Source organism: Haliotis rufescens, unplaced genomic scaffold (genome assembly GCF_023055435.1).
Source record: "Haliotis rufescens isolate VD_foot unplaced genomic scaffold, xgHalRufe1.0.p SCAF_18, whole genome shotgun sequence".
Lineage (NCBI taxonomy): Eukaryota > Metazoa > Mollusca > Gastropoda > Lepetellida > Haliotidae > Haliotis > Haliotis rufescens.
Genome location: NW_025963868.1, coordinates 32611328 through 32632294, shown reverse-complemented (window position 1 = coordinate 32632294; position 20967 = coordinate 32611328). Strand labels below are relative to the sequence as shown.

General features: G+C 43.3%; 1 protein-coding gene across 9 annotated transcripts in view; it reads right to left on the bottom strand.

The window, feature by feature from the left end:
• LOC124113965 (high affinity cGMP-specific 3',5'-cyclic phosphodiesterase 9A-like) overlaps positions 1–20967 on the bottom strand; it is a 131225-nt gene continuing 110258 nt past the window's right edge. For 8 of the 9 annotated variants that reach the window (XM_048398612.1, XM_048398611.1, XM_048398615.1 and 5 more), the window contains exons 14-17: positions 10738–10842; positions 5685–5813; positions 4253–4348; positions 1–1343 (exon numbers count right to left, since the gene is read on the bottom strand). In XM_048398612.1, coding sequence (XP_048254569.1) covers positions 1236–1343; positions 4253–4348; positions 5685–5813; positions 10738–10842 — 438 coding nt within the window. In that variant the 3' untranslated portion in view covers positions 1–1235. The remainder of the gene's footprint in view (positions 1344–4252; positions 4349–5684; positions 5814–10737; positions 10843–20967) is intronic. The other variant, XM_048398619.1, reaches the window with a different exon arrangement.

The following is a 20967-nucleotide window of genomic DNA, read 5'->3' as shown; positions in this document are numbered from 1 at the left end:
TGATGACAATCAGTGGATTGTCTGGTCCAGACTCGATTATTTACAGACCGCCGTTATATAGCTGGAATATTGCTGACCACGGCGGTAAACAACAAACAAGCAAACAAACAAACAAACTCTCTCACTATTGTATACTTCCTTTTGCCGGGCATAATAGTTGATTTGGGGATTGCCAGCCTAGAATTGGCAATGGCTTGGACATAAAAAATGGTCAATATTCTATTCCGTCATCGTCTTCCCAAAATCATATCTTAAGATTTCACGAAACAGCTTTTAACTTCACAATTTGGTTAAGGACTGGCGGTTAAATGTCTAAAAGGGGGACCTGGAATTATAAAAAAAAAATTCTTTTGGTAACTGTTTGAGGTCAACATTAAAGGCAAAATATCTTCAGGAACAAATATTTAAAACAAAAACAAGCCAAATACCCAGCTTGAGGTATACCAAATGGTCGGGATATATATATATATATATATATATATCGCCGGGTCCAGCATTAATGATATGTGGTACGTCGGTGTGGACGTGGAATGAGTTACAACGTCGTTACATGCACTTGCGAACTGGTACCAGTGTTAAGTTTGGCTTTAAAATGGGGCTCTTTACAGCACGCGACCCGACCATAAATGCTTAATATTTATTTATACAGTCGACCATCTTCCATCGGAATTGAGCTTGTTCATTTCACTCCCGCCGTCGCCTTTGTTTCGAAACATCTCACTTCGAGGTGACCTGAGTCAATTGAATTTAAAGATGCCTGATTAGTTTTTTTCGTTTTACGTTCGTTTGAGATTTGTATGATTCGGTGTGTCAAGTGTTAAAGAAAACATGAATGGGGGTCATAAAAAAATAAAACAAATGTGGATAGTGGATTTTAGAAATGAGTATGGTTTTTCGCCTCTGTCAGCAATGTTCCAGCAATATCACGGCGGGGGACACCAGAAATGGGTTTCACACACTGTACCCATGTCGGGAATCGAACCCGGGTCTTCGGCGTGACGAGCAAACGCTTTAACCAATAGGCTACCCGACCGCCCCGGATTTTAAAAAAGACGGAAAAAATATTCAGAAATTATTACAGACTTGAATACATAATTATCTCTGGTTGTCTCGAAGTTCGAAGTGCTAGTTCGACCGTGCATCAAACCTCCCCTGCAAACCAGTTCGCAAATACATCCTTGCTGATTCTAAGTCCCGCTGATACGTCCTTGACGGCAGAGCAAGGTGACAAGACGTCACGTGACACGACGTAGAGGCACGTTCAGGTGAGCTCGACTGACTAGAGATGAGGACGTCTGACGGGTTGTTTTAGGTGCGGGTTTTGCTAACTCTTCTGCAACAAACTAACATGGTTTTAGAGAAAGTGTTACATTGTGGATAACGGCGCAAGTGATACATTGTGTCAAAGGTGAGTGAGTGTGTTGGGTTGAACGCCGCTTTTAACAGTATTCTAGTTATATCACGGCGAGTCAGCTTAGTGTGGGAGAAAAGCCCGAAATGGTGCAGGTCTCAGACGTTTTCCACTTTGGTGAAACCCACGAGCACGGGTATGGTGCTGACAAACCTAGAAACATAATCGGGGCGAACCGGGATTCGAACCCACAATCATAGGTTTCTGGCGTGCCCAAGGGAGGCAACAGCGAATCGCGGCACCTCAGACGACTGGGCCACCCGTGCCCCCTGTGGATAGAGAGGTAGATGTGGATGTGGATATAGATGTGGATATGGATGTGGATGTGGATATGGATGTGGATGTGGATGTGGATGTGGATGTGAATATGGATATGGATGTTGATGTGGATATAGAAGTGGATGTTGAATCCGGATGTAGATATAGATGTAGATGTGGATATGGATGTGGATATGGATATTGAAGTGGATGTGGATGTGGATATTGACGTGGATGTGGCTATAGATGTAGATGTGGATAAAGATGTGGATATAGATGTGGATGTGGATGTGGATATAGATGTGGATGTGGATATAGATATAGATGTGGATGTGGATATAGATGTGGATGTGGATATAGATGTAGATGTGGATATGGATATAGATGTGGATATAGATGCTGATGTGGATGTGGATGTGGATATAGATGTGGATGTGGATATAGATGTGGATATGGATGTGGATATGGATATTGAAGTGGATGTGGATGTGGATATTGACGTGGATGTGGCTATAGATGTAGATGTGGATAAAGATGTGGATATAGATATAGATGTGGATGTGGATAAATATGCTGATGTGGATGTGGATATAGATGTGGATGTGGATATAGATGTAGATGTGGATGTGGATATATATGCTGATGTGGATGTGGATATATATGTGGATATAGATGTGGATATAGATAAAGATATAGATGTGGATGTGGATATAGATGCTGATGTTGATGTGGATATAGATGTGGATATTGAAGTGGATGTGGATGTGGATGTGGATGTGAATGTGAATATAGATGTGGATGTGGATATAGATGTGGATGTGGATATATAGATGTGGATGTGGATGTTGATATAGATGTTGATGTGGATATATATATGTGGATGTGGATATGGATGTGGAGGTGGATATAGATGTGAATGTGGATATGGATGTTGATATAGATGTGAATGTGGATATGGATGTGGAGGTGGATATATAGATGTGGATGTTGATGTGGATATAGATGTGGAGGTGGATATATAGATGTGGATGTGGATGTGGATATAGATGTGAATGTGGAAATATATGTGGATGTGGAAGTGGATATGGATGTGGAGGTGGATATAGATGTGAATGTGGATATGGATGTGGATGTGGATATAGATGTGGATGTGGATATAGATGTGGATGTGGATATAGATGTGGATGTGGAAATATATGTGGATGTGGATATGGATGTGGAGGTGGATATGGATGTGAATGTGGATGTGGATATAGATGTGAATGTGGATGTGGATATAGATGTGAATGTGGATATGGATGTGGAGGTGGATATAGATGTGAATGTGGATATAGATGTAGATGTGGATATAGATGTGGATGTGGATATAGATGTGGAGGTGGATATAGGTGTGAATGTGGATATAGATGTGGATGTGGATATATATGTGGATGTGGATATAGATGTAGATGTGGATATAGATGTGGATGTGGATATAGATGTGGAGGTGGATATAGATGTGAATGTGGATGTGGAAGTGGATATGGATGTGGAGGTGGATATAGATGTGGATGTGGATATGGATGTGGAGGTGGATATAGATGTGAATGTGGATATAGATGTAGATGTGGATATAGATGTGGATGTGGATATAGATGTGGAGGTGGATATAGGTGTGAATGTGGATATAGATGTGGATGTGGATATATATGTGGATGTGGATATAGATGCTGATGTGGATGTGGATGTGGATATAGATATAGATGTGGAGGTGGATATATAGATGTGGATGTCGATATAGATGTGAATGTGGATATAGATCCGGATGTTGATATATACGTAGATGTGGATGTGGATATAGATGTGGATGTGGATATATGGATGTGGATGTGGATGTGGACGTGGAAGTGGATGTGGATATAGATGTGGATGTGAATATATAGATGTGAATGTAGATGTGGATATAGATGTGGATATAGATGCTGATGTGGATGTGGATGTGAATGTGAATGTGGATATAGATGTGAATGTGGATATAGATGTGGATGTGGATATAGATGTGGATGTGGATATATGGATGTGGATGTGGATGTGGATATAGATGTGGATGTGGATATAGATCCGGATGTTGATATATACGTAGATGTGGAAGTGGATGTGGATATAGATGTGGATGTGAATATATAGATGTGAATGTAGATGTGGATATAGATGTGGATATAGATGCTGATGTGGATGTGGATGTGAATGTGAATGTGGATATAGATGTGGATGTGGATATAGATGTGGATGTGGATATAGATCCGGATGTTGATATATACGTAGATGTGGATGTGGATATAGATGTGGATGTGGATATATGGATGTGCATGTAGATGTGGATATAGATGTGGATATAGATGCTGATGTGGATGTGGATGTGAATGTGGATATAGATCCGGATGTGGATGTGGATATAGATGTGGATGTGGATGTGGATGCGGACGTAGATGTGGATGTGGATGTGGATATAGATATGTGTGGTATGTGCTATGGTGAGGCTGTTGTGTTGGTATGCGTGTGCAGGAAGGTTGGATATGGATACACATTGGAAGAAGCACCGACCTCCTTCTGAGCATCCTCAGCAGACTTCATCGCCTCGTATCTGTCCTTAGCGTTCTTCAGGGGCATCACCATGACGTCATTGATGGCGATGAACAACTGCAAGGCGGGACACAACATTGTGAAACAAAGACTGTCATGTCTACGGACAGTAGGAACCTGCATGGAACTTGCAAGCGTACACCAGCCACTATACTGACAAAGTTTTCAATATGTATGGGAGGTCTCATAAATGCATCGCTTAGAAAATTAATTCAGTTATATCTGGGCGCGTCAGATTGATGTGGAAAGCAAGCCTGAAGTGATGCATTTCTTGGTGCTGACAAACATAGAAACACAATCAGGGCGAATCTCGAATTCGAACCAAGGATCTTATGTTCGCAAGGAAGACAACTCAGCCCAGCGAATTACGTCCCCTTAGGCGACAGCGCCACCTCTGCACTCGGTACGGTGATAGAGCACCTTTGGTTGAACACAAATGAAACCATAGGCAAAGTAGACACAATTGGCTATTTCATCCCATCCGCCTACTATGAAGTCATCAAGCAATAATCACTTATCCTGTCCAATTGGCTTCATGTCCCTATTGGCTTCCACCTATGTGTTCTCTGTCCATCGTGTTGTGACAGTATTATCTTCATGTTAAACTGTGGCATGGTATCTCAGTGGACCTGCACTATACGGGGATAGAATAAGGACTGGTCGGCTTTGAGTCAGTATACTGTGTCTGAGTGGGTCTCCATGTTAAACTGTGACATGGTATCTCAATGAACCTGCACTATACGGGGATAGAACAAGGACTGGTCGCCTCGGAGTCAGTATACTGTGTCTGAGTTGGGTCTCCATGTTAAATTGTGACATGGTATCTCAATGAACCTGCACTATACGGGGATAGAATAAGGACTGGTCGGCTTGGAGTCAGTATACTGTGTCTGAGTGGGTCTCCATGTTAAACTGTGACATGGTATCTCAATGAACCTGCACTATACGGGGATAGAACAAGGACTGGTCGCCTCGGAGTCAGTATATTGTGTCTGAGTGGGTCTCCATGTTAAACTGTGACATGGTATCTCAATGAACCTGCACTATACGGGGATAGAACAAGGACTGGTCGGCTTGGAGTCAGTATACTGTGTCTGAGTGGGTCTCCATGTTAAACTGTGACATGGTATCTCAATGAACCTGCACTATACGGGGATAGAACAAGGACTGGTCGCCTCGGAGTCAGTATATTGTGTCTGAGTGGGGTATCCATCCATACCTGTAGCATGGTATGTCAGTGGGCTAGCACTATAAAATCGGGCTAGTACACGCACGCACGCACGCACGCACACACACATACGTTGCTAAATAAGCGCAATGATTGAAAACGCGACGTTACATCCCATTTCAGCACACCTAACCTAATTGCCTTGGGAGGAAATGGAGTCGTTACCTTGGAAACCGTTTCAAACATTGGAATCAGGACGAACTTGATGAAGCCGATCTGTGCAGTTGGTTTGGTGACCTTATCCCGGTCCATGAAAGGCGCCACCGGAAGTCCCTCCATCTTCTCTCGGTCAGACTGTAGAGAAACATGCACAACTGTATAGAGGAAAGTGAATCAGTGAGCCTACAGGATTTAACACCAAAGGATTTTGAATTTATTTACACTTCTCACGAAATAAGTTGACCCAACGTTTCAAACTATTGGTTGGTTCTGGTTTTGATTCATATATATATACTGATTACGGTTTTGATATATATGTGCATATTGTTACACTTCGGACCGCCTCCGTGGTCTAGTGGTAGAGCCGCCGCCCTAGGAGCGGAAGGTCCGGGGTTCGATCCCCGGCCGCGTCATACCAAAAGACGTTAAAATATAGTACTTGTTGTTACCCTGTCTGGCGCTCGGCATTAAGGGGCTAAAACAAGGACTGCTCGGCTCGGAGTCAGTATACTGTGTCTGAATGGGGTATTCATGTTAAACTGCGGCATGGTATCTCAGTGGACTAGCACTATAAATCGGCATCAGTCCGGACTAGTACAAGCAGTGACACACACACACACACAGACACACAGACACACACAGACACACAGACACACACACACACATACACACACACACACACACACACACACACACAAACAAACACACACAGAGACACACACAGACACAGACACACACACACAGACAAACACACACACACACAGAGACAGAAACACACACACACACACACACAGACACACACACAGACACACACACACACACACACAAACACACACACACAAACACAGACAGAAACACACACACACACACAGACACAGACACACACAGACACAGACACACACAGACACACACACACACACACACAGACACACACACACACACACACACACACACACAAACAAACACACACAGACACAGACACACACACACACACACAAACACACACACAAACACACAGACACACACAGACAGAAACACACATACACACACACACAGACACACACACACACACACACACACACACACACACACAAACACACACACACAAACACACACACACACACAGAGACAGAAACACACACACACACAGAGACACACACACACACACACACACACACACACACACACACACACACACACACACACACACACAATGGGGAATGGGACCCTGGCCTCTGGCGTGACAAGAGAACGCTTGGACCACAAGGCTCCCTACCCCACCGCCCTTCATATTGTATTCTAAAATGTGTAACTTCATCTGATTCGAATGGAATCATGACATATAATGTTTTAACTTGCAAATGTCGACTGTGAAGTTATCTTTCAACTTGCTAAAAAATACATGCAACAATCGTCATTTGGATGGATTAAACCCTGAAAGTCTTTTCAAACAGAATCAATGTGACATGTGCTTTTTCTCACCCACAGAACCGACTTGGTTGAAGGTCAATAGTTACACTTTTTAACGCTTGCTCGTTAAGAGAATGTAACACGCTAATCAATGGCCCTGACTTAAACCTCGGTCTTGATTCCGTCAAATTATGCACTGTCCATCAAGCTTGGCTGCAGCGAAATAAACGCTTATAAATTCAACGACATTATCAGACAGAATGAGTCGGGTTTTACGCCGCTTTTAGAAATACTCCAGCAACATCACGGCGGGGGGCACCAGAATTGGGCTTCACACATTGTACCCATGTTGAGAATCGATTGCGGGTTTTCGGCGTGAGGAGCCAGCACTTTAACCACTAGGCTACCCTAGGCTATCTGGCAATGCAGAATGATGATGATGATGATGATGATGTAGGGAATGATGATGATGCTGATGATGATGACGACGACGACGACGACGATGATAATGATGAAGATGATGATGATGATGATGATGATGATGATGATGATGGCTATGATGAAGGTGTTGATGCCGATAATGATGATGTTGATAATCATGGCAGTGTTGTTGATGACGATGAAAGTGATGGCAATGGTGATGTTGTTGATGGCGATGAATCGAATCGGGGCCTTCCTCGTGACGAGCAAACGCTTTAACCACTAGACTACCCCAACGCCCCTTATCAGACAGATCAGGCTGCAGATGCTGGTATATTTCGAAGATGTTTTACATTTTCTATTTACATGCAAAAACTATGCAAAAGTAAGAATAATGATTATGATAATGATTTCACACCCATGGATATAACCTGAAAACGTTTTTTTTTTTACGACAGCTCGGCATTTAGTGACGCAATAAACATAAAAATGATCAAATCAACCTACGGTTTTGTCATTTGTCAATATTCGAAGAGTTATTACAATAATCTAAATATATCTTCGATAAAATATTGAAATTGAAATACAACATTTCTTTAACTCGGATACCACTAGCTCTAGCTTACCGTTACAAATTTAAATTGACATTTAAATTTTAACATGAACATGTTAATGTGAAGACACTAACTAAAACCTATTTTTCCTGGGGCGGTATTTATGATTTATACTTGACATGGGTAACTTTTTGCAACGTTAATAATATCAGTAACCAAATAAATGCAAGGCAAAAGATAGTATACCCCTAACACATTGGATTTGACCCAGAAATTACAAACGTTATTCGTAACTAGGTTGAAAGCATTCGCCGAAACACGGCAAACTTGAGGTCCAAAACAAAACTTTGATACCCGTATCAGTGAGTGAGTTAAAATTAAACGTCGCTTCGGCATTATTTCAGCCCGTATCAAGTACGTTACCACCGGAGGCGGAGGGGTAGTCTAGTGGTTAAAAGCGTTCGTTCGTTGAAGACCCGGGTTCGATTCCCAACATGGTTACAATGTGTAAAGCCCATTTCTGGTGTCCCCCGCCGTGATATTGCTGGAATATTGCTAAAAGCGGCGTAAAACCGTACTCACTCACTATATCAACATCGAATAACCTTGTCCTATATGGTTATTTTTTTCATGTGCCATCTATTTCTTGTTTGAATCGCTTGTCCGTTTTGGACCGATACAACCTCTGGGATAAGTAGCAGGTCGCTCTGGTTACCTCGTCCGTATACGCTGACGAGACCATCCTCAATTACAAGAGTGGGCGACAGCCGGAACCTAGTCAATAATTAATCAGCCGCATAATGAATCTGCCGACCCGCACTGAGTGCATGTATTGAGGTGATCGTTACCACCGGTTGCGACCTCAACGACAACGACGTTGTTTAATGGCCTACAATCCCCAGTAATAAGCTGGACAATAGCCCGTTCCGTTTAAGAGCTCCGATAGCAGTTTTCCATTTACCCCATCAATTGTCAGTACAATCACGCGTTCAAATAAATCGGGAAAAAGAAAAACCTCAAAAATATCTCGCGTCAAATTTTCTTTGCTGTGAGAGGATGATGAAATGTTGTGGGGGTGAGGTGAAATGGGGTTTAACGTCGCGTCCAAGATTATTGCACTTATATAAAAACGTGCACGTACGTGTGTGTGTTTGTGTGGCTGCTTGTACTAGTCCGGACTGATGCCGATTTATAGTGCTAGCTCACCGAGATACCATGCCGCACTTTAACATGAACACCCCACTCTGACACAGTATACTGACTCCGAGCCGGCCAGTCCTTGTTTTAGCCCCTAATGCCGAGCGCCAGACAGGGTAACAACAAGTACCATCTTTTAACGTCTTTTGGTATGACGCGGCCGGGGGTCCGCTCTACCTTTGCGTTTCTTTTTTTGAAGAGTGTATTTTATTAAACTGCATTTCATTGTCAACTTGCGGGCCCTTTGTCTTGGTTCTTGGTAGAGGTACGTTTGATATCAATTTAAATGTTTTTCTTTACTGATAAGCAGTAGAGTCTCGGCACTTCTACCCAGAACACATAATGCCATCATTTCCATCATTTCTAGCTTCCAAAAAATCGGTAAATTCACTGACGTGTTTTGTCTATTTGATTGACTGGTTTGTTTACAAGCCGCCGTCATAAGAGAGGATTAGATTTTTGTAGCTTCAGGCAACAAATAGACCCTACTATAATAAGCAAGTTGAGTGGCGGCGCGACCGGAGGGCAGGACATGCTTACCCTTTTCGCGAAAATCTGTGTCATCACTGATTATTAGTGATCGATTTATTTAATTTTCACCAATATTTTGCTGTTTATGTTTTCTGTTTGCCCACTTGACGACCAGTATTGACAACCAGTATTGACAACCAGTATTGACAACCTAGCTGAGAGTTGCAACCTACAGGCTAATGCCAGAAATAATGGAAACACAACGATGAACATTGTCAGAAGAACGGGTCTTCGTTAAGTAATTAATGTTCCATATCTAAAGCGGAAGAGAATTATTGATATTTGCCTGGTGATTAAAAGATGAAAGCAAGCTTAATGTACTTGGATATAAGGTTTGCTATCTACAGAGACGTATTCCCCATTGACCGTGTAAAGGGTATTCTGGTTGGTACTGGTATTCTGGCAACACTGTCTGGTTAGTTGTAACAACACTGCCATAATTATCAACATCATCATTATCGGCATCAACACCTTCATCATTGCCATCAACATCATCATCATCGCCATCATCACCATCATCATCATTGCCATCAACAACACTGCCATAATTATCAACATCATCATCATCATTGCCATCACTTTCATCGTCATCAACAACACTGCCATAAGTATCAACATCATCATTATCGGCATCAACACCTTCATCATAGCCATCCTCCTCCTTCTCCTCCTCCTCCTCATCATCACCATCATCATTTTGTATTGCCAGATAGCCTAGGGTAGCCTAGTGGTTAAAGCGTTGGTTCCTCACGCCGAAGACCCGGGATCGATTCCCGACATGGGTACAATGTGTGAAGCCCATTTCTGGTGTCCCCCGCCGTGATATTGCTGGAATATTGCTAAAAGCGGCGTAAAACCTCACTCACTCACTCTGGTGTCCCAAGCCGCTTGAATGTTGGAAAAAGCGGCGTAAAACCATACTGACTCACTCATTCTGCATTGCCTACCTGGTTGAAATACTCCTCCAGAAGGCAGTCCACCCAGGGCTCCGACACCTCCATAGGCCGGACCTCATTGGATATATCACAGCACTTAATGAGCACCATCTTTAGCTACAATGGAAACAGAAAAAACAATAAATAAACCATCTTTAGCTACAATGGAAACAGAAAAAAAACAATGAATAAACGACAATGTGTGGGGTGAAGCTGTGTCAGACTACGTCAGGCTCTGTCAGGAAGTTTTAGGGCGTATCAAACCCTATAGGCCGGATGTGTGTTGCTGGGGCAGAGATTGGTGGCACCCGTCAAAAACACATGCAAAGGCAAGTCAATTGTTCACCTAAGAAAACATGGGAAAATATGGTACAAGTTAAAATAGGAAATTGCATCGGACATAATCTTTGTCACTGATGTGTTAAATTTGAAATGAAGACACCACAAACTGGTACTGGTGGAAACTTGGAGTCATCACTCTCATGACAGGTCACACGATTAGATAAACATGTTAATCGACAAAGAAGGACAAGACAAGTCAACGCACTCACTTCAAGAGCTACCTCAGACAGGAACTTAATTGGTTGCTTTGGTTGCTTTGTTGTTTAACGCCGCACTCGGCAATATTCCAGCTATATGACGGTGGTCTGTAAATAATCGAGTCTGGACCAGACAATCCAGTGATTAATATCATGAGCATCGATCCACGCAATTGGGATCGATGAAATGCATCAACCAAGTCAGCGAGCCTGACAACCCGATCCCGTTAGTCGCCTTTTACGACAAGCATAGTCAACTTTTACGGCAAGCATGGGTTGCTGAAGACCCAGGAATCTTCACGGGTCACAGGAACTTAAACGCTGATATATACCCTCCGCACATGACACATCTAACAGCATCTGTTATATTCCGCATTTATTTCATCTGATTTGACAATATCTGATTGTACAAGATCTGATTGTGCAATATCTGATTGTGCAATATCTGATTGTGCATTATCTGATTGTACAATATCTGATTGTGCAATATCTGATTGTGCAATATCTGATTGTACAGTATCTGATTGTACAGTATCTGATTGTACAATATCTGATTGTGCAATATCTGATTGTGCAATATCTGATTGTGCATTATCTGATTGTACAATATCTGATTGTACAATATCTGATTGTGCAATATCTGATTGTGCAATATCTGATTGTGCAATATCTGATTGTACAATATCTGATTGTGCAATATCTGATTTTGCAATATCTGATTGTACAATATCTGATTGTGCATTATCTGATTGTACAATATCTGATTGTGCAATATCTGATTGTACAATATCTGATTGTGCAATATCTGATTGTGCAATATCTGATTGTACAATATCTGATTGTGCAATATCTGATTGTACAATATCTGATTGTGCATTATCTGATTGTACAATATCTGATTGTGCAATATCTGATTGTACAGTATCTGATTGTGCAATATCTGATTGTGCAATATCTGATTGTACAATATCTGATTGTGCATTATCTGATTGTACAATATCTGATTGTGCAATATCTGATTGTACAATATCTGATTGCAAACATATGACAACACGATGGTAGTAACGAGGGGGTTTAAAACCCCTTGAGTCGGGTCGATTGAATTTCACGTGTCGATAATTGTATAAACCGTCACTATGGTAACAAGACAAATATCCATGCTTCCTTGTTAATAATACTTAATTCCGGGAACAATGGTATATACGCGGCGCCAGAAGGTAAAGTCTTTTCAACACACCGTAGCGTTCGATATGGGCTGCCTATCTCTTGATTAACTTCCGATAGTACCGTTATGTTTGTTTGGCGGTAAACAGCCCTTCTAACCCACAGTAATGAGTGAGTGTGAGTGAGTGAGTGAGTTGAGGTTAACGCCGCTTTTAACAGTATTCCAGTTATATCGCGGCGTGTCAGCTTAATGTGGGAGGAAAGCCCGAAGTGATGCAGGTTTCAGACGTTAACCACTTCGGTGAAACCCACGAGCACGGGTATGGTGCTGACAAACCTAGAAACATAATCGGGGCGAACCGGGATTCGAACCCACAATCAAAGGTTTCTGGCGTGCCCAAGGGACGCAACTCTGCACAGTGAATCGCGTCGCGTTAGACGACTGGGCCACCCGTGCCCCCTCATTAATGAGTGAACGGGTGTATCTCGGCTAACAGTATGCCAGTGCTATCACAACCTATGCGCTTCATGATGGAGAAAAGTGATGCGGGTCTCAGACGTTTACAGCTAACAAATACTACACGGGGACGGTGCTGACAAACCTAGAAATATAATCAGGTCGAATCTTGCATAGATTCCTGGTGCGCCAAAGGGACGCAACTCATCTTAGACGACAGAGCGACCCCTATCCCAAAGGCTAGCTTGAAACAAGAGAAGTAATAAGTTATAGAACGGTATTTTTCTTGTTTCATATTGACAAGTTGGCTATAATTTTACAAGTGGCCAAAACTCAAAGAACAAATCCACTATTGTGTTTAGAGCCTAGTGGGTAAAGCGTTCGCTCGTCAAGCCGAAGACCCAGGTTCAATTCCCTACATGGGTACAATGTGTGAAGACATTTCCGTTGTGGTATTGCTGGAATATTGCTTAAAGCGGTATAAAACCATACACACTCATATATTCTTATTTACCACTTTTCTTCAAAACATAGGATAAACGGAAAAGAACGAAAACTGGTTAAATTAAGGTTTTCAAAAAAACATAAAATCACCTGAAAACACAAGTTACGCTGATATTCGTTGCTATATGGTTACTTTGTGGGAGTGTGAATGGTAAAGGCAAGAAAAACGGTTGGATCGTTACACTGGACAGTACAAAAATGAATGTCGAAACCATGCGAAGTGCCGTATCAAATCGGCACAGACTCCGCTTTTCAAGGAGAGGCTATCTGAACGACCACTGCATCGTTTTATGTGCACTGTGTTGAGAAGATCAGCAACCATGCAGAGTCATTCGCTTGGATGAAGTCGGCTGGCCTGAAAAGTGAAACAGAAGGCTTTCTGTTTGCTGCTCAGGACCAGTCACTTCCAACTCGAAACCGCCAGTGTGTGATTTTTCATGATGGTGTGACATGATGGTGTGGCTCGATCAGTAGAGGGCGTCATGGAAAATGATACATACATTTTGTTTTTTAATAGGCCCGTTTACAGCCTAAGACGTATCCAGGCCAACAAACCTGATCTTGTCCTTTTTGAAAAAATCCAGTCAAAAATCATTTATATTATTGAATGTTCTGTCCTTTTTTACACGAACGTGATTGACAAGATTCAGGGAAAACATGGCAAATATGCGCACCTCGCTTTCGAAATTTCACGCTTGCATCCCAAGTACCAAGTTGTCCGACTCCCGATTGTTCTCGGTGCCTTAGGTTTGGTACTTCCCAATCTGTTAACTGACATTGGGAGAGTACCCGGATGTGTTGCCAGGAATACAACCCTTCTGAAAATCTGGGTAATGCAGATGGCTGCAGTGTTGGGGAGTCTTCACATTCTCCGAACAACTCCCATTCGCTGTCTGGCCTGCGTGTAGAGGGGGCAAGGGCCCTGAGCTGATGATGAGCCTAACCAGCCTGGCTGTGCCAGGATCACCAAACCCTCTTTGCTGCAATTATTTCTTTTATTCGTTTTAATAATGATAATAACATGACAAAATGATGTAATGAGTTAACGTGCCCCTAGGTCGTTACAGAGGTATTAATCTATCACTGTAATCTTTGTTCGCAGCGCAACCAGAATGAGTTACGGACCTAATCATTATCTTAATGGCCATCCTGTTTATCCAGTTCAGTAAATATTGATTGCTACAATTATCGTTTAATGCTGAGATAAAAAGGATACCTAATCTAACGTTATTATCTTTTTCTTCATTGACAGTTCGACATTTGACGGTATTTTGAATAAAATTAGAATTAAAAATAAGAGATCGATGAGTCATGTAGAGTTTGTGATATTGCTATGCATCAAGAGATATTTAGTATTTGGGTCCGTGTAATGCTAAAGCAAACCCATGTCAGTGAGGGGTGGTCGGGTAGCCTAGTGGTTAAAGCGTTCGCTCGTCACGCCGAAGACCCGGGTTCGATTCCCGACATGGGTACATTGTGTGAAGCCCATTTCTGGTGTGCCCCGCCGTAATATTGCTGGAATATTGCTAAAAGCGGCGTAAAACCATACTCACTCACTCCTGTCAGTGATGCCACGAGTGAGTGAGTATTGCTTTACGCCGCTTTTAGCAATATTCCAGAACAATCACGGCGGGATTCGAACCAAATCATAGGTTCCCGGCGTGCCAAAGGGACGCAACTCTGCATTCTGAACTCCGCGCCTTAGATGCCCACTGTTAGTACTTGATGTCGGTTGAATATTCAGAACTAATATGAGTATGAGTAAGTGAGTTTGATTTCACGCCGCTTTTAGCAATATTCCAGCAATATCACGGCGGGGGACACCAGAAATAGGCTTCACACATTGTACCCATGTCGGGAATCGAACCCGGGTCTTCGGTGTGACGAACGAGCGCTTTAACCACTAGGCTACCCGACCGCCCCAGAGAACTAATATGTATTCCACTATTATGCCTCACAACCAGAAATAAAATGAAGAGAGTGCTATCACTATCCCCTGCCACGGTATGTTTATAGAGTAGTGGATAGTTAATGCTAACTATAAAAAGTACTATAAACACTAGACCCGTGAAGATTCCGGGGTAGAATAGGTCTTCAGCAACCCATGCTCGCCGTAAAAGGTGACTATGCTTGTCGTAAAAAGCGACTAACGGGATCGGGTGGTCAGGCTCGCTGACTTGGTTGATGCATGTCATCGATCCCAATTGCGTGGATCGATGCTCACGATGTTAATCACTGGATTGTCTGGTCCAGACTCGATTATTTACAGACCGTCGTCATATAGCTGGAATATTGCTGAGTGCGGCGTTAAACAACAAAGCAACCAACCACCCAACTATAAACACTAAGGAGAGACAGGCCCTAGGGTGGCTTTATGTCACGAGAACATCTGTTCAAATGTAAATATGAATAATTGTTTGATCTTAGACGCCATGTTAATGGGAAATAAAAAAAACCCAACATAATTAAGCAATATGGACATATCTTCAGATTTGGAAAAGTGGGAGAAAACCCCGAAGGTGAGGTGAGGTGAGGTGAGGTGAGGTGAGGTGAGGTGAAATGGGGTTTAACGTCGCCTCCAAGATTATTGCACTTATATAGCGACGTGCATACACGTGTATGTGTGTGTGTGGCTGCTTGTACTAGTCCGGACTGATGCCGATTTATAGTGCTAGCACACTGAGATACCATGCCGCAGTTTAACATGAATACCCCACTCAGACACAGTATACAGACTCCGAGCCGACCAGTCCTTGTTTTAGCCCCCTAATGCCTAGCGCCAGACAGGGTAAGAACAAGTACCATCTTTTAACGTCTTTTGGTATGACGCGGGTGGGGATCGAACCCCGAACCTTCCACTCTCCGGGCGGACGCTCTACCACTAGACCACGGAGGCGGTCCTTTTGGTGTAACGAGCAAGCACAGGATTGGGTGGTCAGGCTCGATGGCTTGGTTGACGCTAATTGGGTAGATCAATGCTCATGATGTCAATCACTGGATTGTGTCTGGTCCAGACTCGATTATTTACAGACCGCCGTCATATAGGCGGAATACTGCTGAGTGCGGCGTTAAACAACAAACAATACATCTGAAGGGTCGATCCGTAGCCACCAGAACAGAACAGCTGACGTTAAGCGATGCACTAATGAGTGAGTGAGTGAGTTGGGTTTAACGCCGCTTTTAACATTTTTCCAGTTACATCACGGCGTGTCAGCTTAATGTGGGAGGAAAGCCCGAAGTTATGCAGGTCTCAGACGTTTACCACTTTGGTGAAACCCACGAGCACGGGTATGGTGCTGACAAACCTAGAAATATAATCGGGGCGAACCGGGATCCGAACCCACAATCATAGGTGCCCAAGGGACGCAAGACAACCGGGCCACCCGTGTCTTCGATGCACTGATGAAGGTCAAGAGACCCAACAACTAACAGCTGTCCTAACAAGACACACACAAACGCCCCAACATATCAATTCTGAAGTGGATATATAATTTCAAAGGAACATTATCTAGAGCTCCAAGGTTGAGTGGCAGACAGTTCAATATATCTCCCGACGTCCTCAATACACGGAATAATGACGACCAAGCGCAGCCTACTGAAAGGCCAATTATTAATTTGGAAGTAACGAGCATCAAAACCTCCGCATATAAATCACAATGATATTGAAATGTTGCTAAGCAACGAGCATTTCATATTTTGTCAATAGACATTCATCAATATTCATTAGCGTATCGGTGATGTTGATCCGGTCACAGACATAGTCACCGAGTCATAGACTAGTCAACGTTATACGTCGTTCTTTTTCAAGCCTTTTTTATTTTTCACACTTAAATGATCTCCAATTGGGCAATACGTGGTTACGAAATACTGTAATGCACTATCGTACATCCCTCTGAGGGATGCAGGTCATAACATATCCTCAGTACCATATGCCGGTTTAAAAGGAAGCCATCGAGCAATACCAAAGGCTGGAAGACCTAGAGTAACACGTGACCTGATTGCGTCACGATGAAATTCCCTTTCTGAACAAGACACTTATATACCCGCCACTTGTAAACAGCCTCAGCTGTTTCATATTTAGATCTCTCCACACGACTGTATAATGAGTGGATGAGTATGGTTTTACGCCGCTTTTAGCAATATTCCAGCAATATCACGGCGGGGGACACCAGAAATGGGCTTCACACATTGTACACATGTCGGGAATCGAACCCAGGTCTTCGGCGTGACGAGCGAACGCTTTAAACACTAGGCTACCCGACCGCCCTAAACAGGGTTACAACGATCAAAGACCGCCTCCGTGGTCTAGTGGTAGAGCGTCCGCCCGGAGAGCGGAAGGTCCGGGGTTCGATCCCCGGCCGCGTCATACAAAAGACGTTAAAAGATGGTACTTGTTGTTACCCTGTCTGGCGCTCGGCATTAAGGGGCTAAAACAAGGACTGGTCGGCTCGGAGTCAGTATACTGTGTCTGAGTTGGATATTCATGTTAAACTGCGGCATGGTATCTCAGTGAGCTAGCACTATAAATCGGCATCATTCCGGACTAGTACAAGCAGCCACACACACACACATACACGTGCATGCACGTCGCTATATAAGTGCAATGATCTTGGACGCGACGTTAAACCCCATTTCACCTCACCTACACCAGTCAAAGCCTCCGTAAAGCTTTCCAAATGTTTTTATAGTAAAAAGTAATGTCCGATGCAATTTCCTTTTTGACTTACATCATTTGTTCTTGTGTTTCTTTTGTGAAGGTGAGGAATTGACTTGTCACCGCTGCCGCCATCGGAGCAGGATACGGTCATCTTTATAGTGAACACCTGGTGTCATCACTATTGTATTCGGGGGCACGGGTGGCCCAGTCGTCTAGGGCGCCGCGATTCGCTGTGTAGATTTGCGTCCCTTGGGCACGCCAGAAACCTATGATTGTGGTTTCGAATCCCGATTATGTTTCTAGGTTTGTCAGCGCCATACCCGTGCTCGTGGGTTTCACCGAAGTGGTAAACGTCTGGGACCTGCATCACTTCGGGCTTTCCTCCCACAGTAAGCTGACACGCCGCGATATAACTGGAATACTGTTAAAAGCGGCGTTAAACCCAACTCACTCACTCAATCATTATTGGATTGTGATATAGTAATCGTAGAATGGACTCTGCTTTTACGAGAGATTCTTATGATTATGAAAGAAGGGTTTGTCGTTGTCATTATTTCATTTTGGTTTTCATTGATTTATTTCTTATATGAGATATAATATTTGTACAACCAGGATGTTAGTAAAATGTACAAGGTTTAAAGATGTTCTCGTATTTAAATAATGATGACTCCCTGAACATAATCCGACCTCGGCAATGTCGGACAAGTCCATTTTATGAATAGGGGGCTACGTTTGATATTTCATCAAGTTGCGAGGGCATGTTCGAATCTCCAGAAATGACGTCATGATAGAACTATGTTTTATCGTGAAATACACCACGCTTCGTTATTCATTGTTCTTCGCGATTATCGCGTAGCTATATATCTTACATTCGTAGATAAATACTATTGCAATAATTATACCTTTATCGTAATAGTATCGATGAAGTTCTTTCAACTGATGTTAGTATTCCCTCGATACAATTAAACTGACATACGACAGCGAGAGAGAGAGAGAGAGAGCGAGAGAGAGCGAGAGAGAGAGAGCAAGAGAGAATTAGAGAGAGAGAGTGAAAGAGTGTGTGAGAGAGAGAGCGAGAGAGAGCGAGAGCGAGAGAGAGTGTGTGTGAGAGAGAGTGAGAGAGAGAGAGAGTGTGTGAGAGAGAGAAAGTGAGAGAGAGAGAGTGAGAGAGAGTGTGTGAGAGAGAGAGTGAGAGAGAGAGCGAGAGCGAGAGAGAGCGAGAGAGAGAGAGTGTGTGTGAGAGAGAGAGTGAGAGAGAGAGCGAGAGAGGGAGCGAGAGAGAGCGAGAGAGGGAGAGAGCGAGAGAGAATTAGAGAGAGAGAGAGTGTGAGAGAGAGTGAGAGAGAGAGAGCGAGAGAGAGAGAGCGCGAGAGCGAGAGCGAGAGAGAGTGTGTGTGTGAGAGAGAGAGCGAGAGAGAGAGAATTAGAAAGAGAGAGAGTGAGAGAGAGAGTGTGTGAGAGAGAGAGAGAGAGAGAGAGAGAGAGAGAGAGAGAGAGAGAGAGAGAGAGAGGGAGAGAGACTACATCCCCGAAACTGCTTTATCCCCACCACTCAAACGTCATCGGCGGCACTCGGACATGTCAAACGACAGACCGTGTCACGCTGACCCAAAAGATCGATACACAACATGCAGGCTCGGCGTTTGGCAGGATAAAGACTGCGGACGGGTTCTGTTCTCTGACAAGAAAAAGTTTTGCCTGGCTCGATCTGATGGTCGGCAGCGTGTGTCGGCAGCGTGTGTCGGCTGCGTGTGTACAAGGTGACCGCCTAGCGCCGAGCTGTGGCCAACGTCAATGTTCTGCCATGGCCTGTGTGTTCTCCTGCCATGAACTCCATCGAATATTTGTGGGATCATCTTGACAGTCGAGTCATGGGATCAGAAGGCGACCGGCACCACCTATCAACCGTCAGGACCTGGAGCGATGTCTCATCGGGACATGGCAACGGATTACCGTTACCGTCATCAAGCGTTTGACGTCATCGGTGCGGCGACGTGTTGTGGCCTGCATTGATGCATGCGGTGGACATAGTCAATATTAAACCGATGATTTAGGACTTTGCTGTGACCTCCAAGTCTGTTGTTTTGACGGGGGCACGGGTGGCCCAGTCGTCTAACCGAAGTGGTAAACGTCTGAGACCTACATCACTTCGGGCTTTCCTCCCACATTAAGCTGACACGCCGTGATATAACTGGAATACTGTTAAAAGCGGCGTTAAACCAAACTCACTCACTCACTATTGTTTTGACAATAACAATGTTATAATTTCTCATTTTGCCCCCCTGCATCTGTGTGTCTCGTACAGTTTCTGCTTTTACTAAATTTTGTCACTTGATGCTAAAAAGCCACTCCCATTAAATATATACGTCATAATTTCAAAAAATGCAAAATTCCAAAATTTCAGTCGTCTCTCGAAGTCTTAGTGTACTTTCTTGTACGTTAGTTTACATCAAGCATGGTATTTTCTATGACAAAAAGGCCATTAAAAAACAACCACACATAACAATTTAAACACATTTAGCTGAGCTGTTCGAATAATCAACACAGCTGTTCCTGTGACGTCGATACACCTCAAATGGTTTAAAAAATAAGTTGGAATCTATTTTAAACGTTTTCTCATCAACAACAACTAACGTAGCAAGATGTACAAGCAGATGTACAAGCAAAGAAATTCAAGCTTTCCAAACAAACTAAACCCCTGAGATTAATTCAGGTTTAACGTCACCGATAAAATACGCTTAAATTGGGAAATTCTACAACTGTCGTACACGGTTACGAAATATTCACGACCACGGTGCCAGGTGATTAGAACAAAAACTAAACGGCATTTTCCTCAATCTATTACACTGCATTGTTACGAGTGATGTGCTTCTTGGGTGTCGTGATATCAGCGCTCGTCTACAGCAGATCATGGAGAAGGT